The 5809-nt window shown below is 43.9% G+C and overlaps 1 protein-coding gene across 1 annotated transcript; it reads right to left on the bottom strand.

Annotated features, from left to right (window-relative positions):
- Positions 1-2014: 2014 nt before the first annotated feature.
- Positions 2015-2724, bottom strand: LOC121277727 (histone H2B-like). Its single transcript, XM_041187362.1, has 2 exons — positions 2650-2724; positions 2015-2461 (listed from the first exon to the last, which is right to left on the bottom strand). Exons 1-2 carry the CDS (start codon positions 2722-2724, stop codon positions 2015-2017), a joined length of 522 nt encoding a protein of 173 aa, XP_041043296.1.
- Between the last annotated feature and the right edge of the window lie 3085 nt (positions 2725-5809).

A 5809-nucleotide genomic window follows, 5' to 3' on the forward strand; every position in this document is an offset into this window, starting at 1 on the left:
ACATGATGGAGGGTATCCTCAATGTGAAGGTGGGACTTTGTCCCCACAACAGCTGTGTGGTGGTCACTCCTACCGATACTGTCATGGACAGATGCATCCGCCACAGGCAGGTTGGTGAGGATGAGGTCAAGTATGTTTTTTCCTCTTGTTGGTTCCCTCACCACCTGCCGCAGACCCAGTCTTGCAGCTAATGCCTTTAGGACTCGGCCAGCTCAGTCTGTGGTGGTGCTACCGAGTCACTCTTGCTGTTGGACATTGAAGTCCCCACCAGAGTACATTCTGCATCCTTGCTGCTTCTTCCATGTGGTGTTCAACTCTTAAAAATGCTCCTCAACAGAGCTCAATAAGAAATTGCAGTCACCAGGATGGAGAATGATTCACAATGTGTCACAAAATGTGTAAATTATTCTACAACAGTTCAAAGAGGCTTGGTGAATTTCCAATTGGCGTAGCACTGTATGAGTTGTCTTGCTTATTATTTTTTTTAAACCACTGTATTTATTGCACTTTGTATTCCTCTGTTTCCTTGGTGAAGTTTTTCTGTGGCTGCCTGTGCCATTTTCTACATACCAGTGCTGCTGCTATGATAACTCAGCAGCACGCAGACTGTGACTTAGTTAGAAGGAGGAAGTCAAGCAGAGAATCTTGCTCCCCAAAATAGAATGGACTTGAACCACACATATAGCATTTTCTTTTTAATGGCAAACTGTGGAAAGTATATATTTTTGTTTCATTTTTGTTGCTTCAGATTCAGATTCATGTTGGCGTAATCTGACTGCGGTGCTGTGCAATATTACTAGCTGGTGACTCCCTGTGGTGAAAAAGTACATGGCAGCTTATCTTTTTTTAAAAATAATGTATTCGTGGAAACAGCAAAGATGCAAACAAATTGTGTTCGGCAGGCTCGATTTTGACTCAAGCCGACAAGGCCCAATTGCACTCTGGCACTAAATATGTTGCTTGGAAAGGGAGAAGATTTCTTAAATCAGCTATTTTTAATTAACACAACCCCGCTGGGTTTTCTTGGAACTTATGGCAACCAGCGTAATTTTCCCCATTGTGAGGCCTGGTTGGAATAGAACATTGCATCTTTTATGCTCATTTTCTGTGATTGATTCCAGTCCAGAAAGAACTAAAAGTTATTGCCCTAATTGGACCTTTAGACATAGATATGAAATCCTGTGGTACATGGCAGAAATTTAGCAATTTCACTACTAATAGAGTGTGGAAAATTGAGAGCTTTGTCCTACTAATACCTTATTTTCCTTATTATATAATACTTTATTATAATACCTTATACCCAGTTTCTTTTTAAATCTTTCGGCCTAACAGTAGAATGCAGCTATGAAGAACAAATGCCTTATTAAACTTTACCCTTTACGGTTGCTAGGAGCAGAGAGAAATTTCAGGGATTTGTGCTGCGGCACCAATAAACAAGTCAAATTTCTGGAATCCTGTTCCAGTATTCCTTGGTTCTTTTCAGGGAGAACACTGGGTCTAAGAGAAAAAGTACACATTAAAAAGCCACTGAAATCAGAAAATAAAGACATCATGGAGATGTTATATGCAAATATTACCAAATAACGTGCTTACCTAGTTGAGGAAAAAATCTGAAAGGTGCCTTTTACCTGCCTTTCTTCTATAAAAAAAATTGAGCAAAGTTGTGCTGTGTGATCTCTATTCAGAGATTCTCTGGCCTCCAAATTTGTTACTATCCATTTTTGGGCATTTCACCTGCGGAATGCTAAAAGCCCACACTCAAGTGGGGATGTCCGAGGATCCTCAGATTTGGGCTTTGAACCTTGCTGTCATGTACAAGGCACAGTGGAAGGAGCCTGTACAGGTTTTTCACCAATATTCAGATAAGTTATTAAGGATTGCGGAGGCCTAGAATAGCTGGGCCTCCATGTGCAGTTGGAGGGATGTCCGGGTAGAAGATCATGGGAGTTGGCAGTGTTGTTGGGGGAGTTCTGGAATGCTGTCTGGAGGCGCATGCAGGAGGTTGGGGCCAAGGCTAGGAGAGATTGGAGAGGGGTGCCTGGAGCTCATAGTTGGCAGCGGGGTTGTAGATGTCGGGTCCATAATCTTTAGAATGAATGGCCAAAATGGAGTTGGTGTATTTGGTGACCGCTTTTGTGCCTTCGGAGACACCATGTTTGTCCAGTTTCCCTGGCAACATGAGGCAGATGGCGATCTGGATCTCCCAGGCTGAAATGGTGTGGCACTTGTTGTAGTGAATGAGGTGCGAAGCCTTGGAGGTGATGCACTCAAAAATGTCGACAGCGAAGGAACTCATAACACTCATGGCTTTGGATGAGAACCTGGTGGGAGGGTGGACCTGAGTCAGCACCCTGCACATGTAAGTGGAATAGCTCTGCTTGTGAGATTTCCTCCGCCTCTTAGGCGGCTTCTTGGTGACTTTAGTCAGCAACTGCTTCGATGCCTTGCGGGATGCCCTTAGCTGCAGCCGCCACCTCAGGCATTCTACTCGTCTTGGACCAACTTAAGTCAGCTAATAGATGTTGGGTCTAGGTGCAACAATGATTATGGCAAGTTCAAACTCTTTTTCTTCTATTCTATTTTTATCTCCTATTTACTCTATCAAAAACTCCTCCTAATTTTGAACACCTCTATTAAATCTCCCCTTACCCTTCCCTGCTCTAAGGATACAAAGCCTTGTTTCTCTTGTTCCTCCACATAACTGTCCCTTATCCCTGGTACCATTCTTATAAGTTCCCTCTGCACCAAGGCCTTGACTTCCTTCCTAAAGTGCAATGCCCAGAATTGGATGCACTGCTGCAGTAGAGGCCTAACCGATGATTTATTAAAGTTTAATGTGGCTTCCTTGCTTTTGTACCTGTACCTTGATTTATAATGCAAAGTATCCCATACGCTTCCTCAATAGCCTTGGCTTACTAGGCCTTCAAAGATTTCTGTACGCAACCACCCTCACAACCCCTCAGGCCCACTCGACAGCTCCCAACCAGGTTATTCTGTTCCTGCGCTCTTTGTAAATATGTACCATTTAGTTTGCACTGCCTCTTGATTCTTCCTGCCAAAATGCATTGCTTAATGTTCTTTGAATCATTTTTTTTTATTTGTTTACAGAATGTGGGCATTGCTGACAAGACCAGCAGTTATTGCCCATTTCTAATTGCCCTTGAGAAGATGGTGGTGAGCCACCTTCTTAAACCCTGACAGCCTTTGTGGAGTAGCAACATCCACAGTGCTGTTAGGAAGTTTCAGGATTTTGAACCAATGATAGTGAAGGATTGGCGCTATGGTTTTAAGTCAGGATGGTGTGTGGCTTGGAGAGGAACTCGCAGGTGATGGTGTTCCCATGCATCTGTTGCCCTTGTCCTCCTGACTTGTGCTTTGCAGATGGTGTCTTTGACCTGCTTTTCTAGCTACAGTACTTATATGGCTGATCCAGCTAAGTTTCTGGTCAATGGTGACCCCCTGGATGTTGATGGTGTGGGGTGGTTCAGCAATAGTAACGTCAAGGGAAAATTGCCAGATTATCTCTTGTTGGAGATGACCATTATCTGGACTTGTGTGGCATGAATGTTATTTGCTACTTATCAACCCAAGCCTGAATGTTGCTTGTTTCAGTGTCTGAGGAGTCATGATTGTGCTGAACATTGTGCAATCATCAGCAAACATCCTTTCTGACCTTGTTGAAGGATAGTCATTGTTGAAGAAGCTGAAGATGGTTGGGCCTAGGACACCACCCTGAGGAACTCCTGCAGCAACGTCCTGGGACTGAGATGATTGACTTCCGACAGCCACAATCATCTCCCTTTTGTGCTAGGTATGACTCCAGCCAGTGGAGAAATTGCCCCTGATTACCTTTGACTTCAAATTTACAAGGTCTCCTTGGTACCACTCTCAGTCAAAACTGACTTTGCTGTCAAAGACAGTCATTCTTAGCTGACGTCTTGAATTTAGTTAGTTTGTTCATGTGTGGATCAAGGCTGTAATGGAACCGAGAGTGCCTAGTAGAACCCAAACTGAATATCAATGAGCAGGTTATTGCAACTTGATAACACTGTTGAGAATGCCTTCCATCATTTTGCTGACGATTAAGAGTAGGTTGTTGGGCAGTCATTGGCCGGATTGGGTTTGTCCTGCATTTTGGAGGCAGGACATACCTGGGCAATTTTCCACATTGTTGGGTAGATGCCAGTGTTGTAACTGTACTGGAAGAGCTTGTCTAGGGGCCTGGATAGTTCTGGAGCACAAGCCTTCAACACCACTTCTGGGATGTTGCTGTATCCAGTGTGCTCAACTGTTGCATGATATTACATGGGGTGAATCAAATTGGTTAAAAAGTAACATCTATGATTGTGTAGATGGCAGTGTAGTGGTAATGTCACTGGACTAGTAATCCAGAGGACAGACACACACAGATGAATCAGCTTGTAGGTGATGGCACAGAAATTCTAGCAGAAGCAGTGTAGATAGGGCCAGGTGTCCAACTTGGGACAGAGCTCGTTGTCTGTGAGGCTGCTAGTCAGATAGTAAAAAGCAGACTGAGACTTTGCAGTTCAGCAGGGCAATATTACAGGTTCCGCAAGCCAGCAGCCCATGTCACATGACTCCCGTCTCTCCACATTGTCGTTCACAAAGGACATGTGTCTCTCGTCTGGTTCCCCGAGATTGCTAAATATCTCAACTGTTAAGAATTGAAAGGAAGGTTGTGGGACATTTTGTCTTAGCAGACAAGCAGATTCCGGTTGGCCAGCCTGGGTTATGAAATTCAGATGGCCTTTGTCTACTGTCTTTGAATTTGGTCTGTGCAGCCCACAGGGAGGTTGTTAGTGGCTGTCCAGGGATAATGAGGTTTGATAATGTCAGGTAGTTTCTTTTAGTGTCAAGACAGATATAGATTCAGCCATTTTAGGTCTTTTCCAGTTTGAAAACTTTAGAGATAGCAATGAGCATATCTCTATACATATTTTTTTAAAAGATACAGGGTGAGGTCTTAGTACCTCACACTTAGCCCTGTCCACTGTATGCTGCTTCTGCACTTTGGCACACATGTAGTCCTGTGTTACAGCTTCATTATGTTGATGCCTATTTTTAGCTACGCCTGGTGCTGGTCTTGGCATGCTCTCCTGCACTCCTCATTGAACTGGGTTTGATCCCCTGGTTTGATGGTAATGAAAGAGTGAGTGATATGCTGAGCTGTGAGGTTACAAATTGTGGTTGAATACAATTCTGCTGCTGATGATGGCTTTTCCCAAACTATTCCACTTAGCATGGTGGTAGTGCCACACAACATGATGGAGGGTGTCTTCAGTATGAAGCTGACACTTTGTCTCACTCCCACCTATATTGTCATAGACAGATGCAGCTGTGACAGTTAGATTAGTGAGAACAAAGTCAAGTAGGTTTTTTTCCCCTCTTGTTCTATCTCTTACCACCTGTCGCAGGGCCAGTCTAGCAAATAAGTGCTTCAGGGCTAGGCCAGCTTGGTCAGTAGTGGTGGCAGGACCCAGGAGAGAAATCATGGGCCCTGGTGCTTCTTCTGTTTCTGGGCCCCTTTGGATCAGTTCAGAAAAAGATGTTTACATGTCACTTATTATCAGGAGGACAATCCTTTAAAATACCAGAACGGCACCAAAACCTTTTTTTAAAGAGACTCCCAACCCCACACAAAAAATAGGAGTCACGTACTTGAAACTTATCATGTTCTTGGTTGCCCTGATGTCTCATGTTGATGAGCAATGAGCATGACAGGGGGTTCTGCAGATAGCTGCTGCTCATTTGTTAAACTTAAAACTAAGACTATGAAACTGGGTATGAA

The sequence above is a fragment of the Carcharodon carcharias genome, chromosome 5, assembly GCF_017639515.1.
Source record: "Carcharodon carcharias isolate sCarCar2 chromosome 5, sCarCar2.pri, whole genome shotgun sequence".
Taxonomy (NCBI): domain Eukaryota; kingdom Metazoa; phylum Chordata; class Chondrichthyes; order Lamniformes; family Lamnidae; genus Carcharodon; species Carcharodon carcharias.

Bases quoted from the DNA above. Each gene is read 5' to 3' on its own strand.
- LOC121277727 (XM_041187362.1), bottom strand. From the start codon at position 2,724: ATGGTACCAGGGATAAGGGACAGTTATGTGGAGGAACAAGAGAAACAA. The intron at 2,462-2,649 runs GTAAGGGGAGAT...TGGCGGCTGCAG, and splicing joins TATCCTTAGAGCAGGGAAGG to CTAAGGGCATCCCGCAAGGC.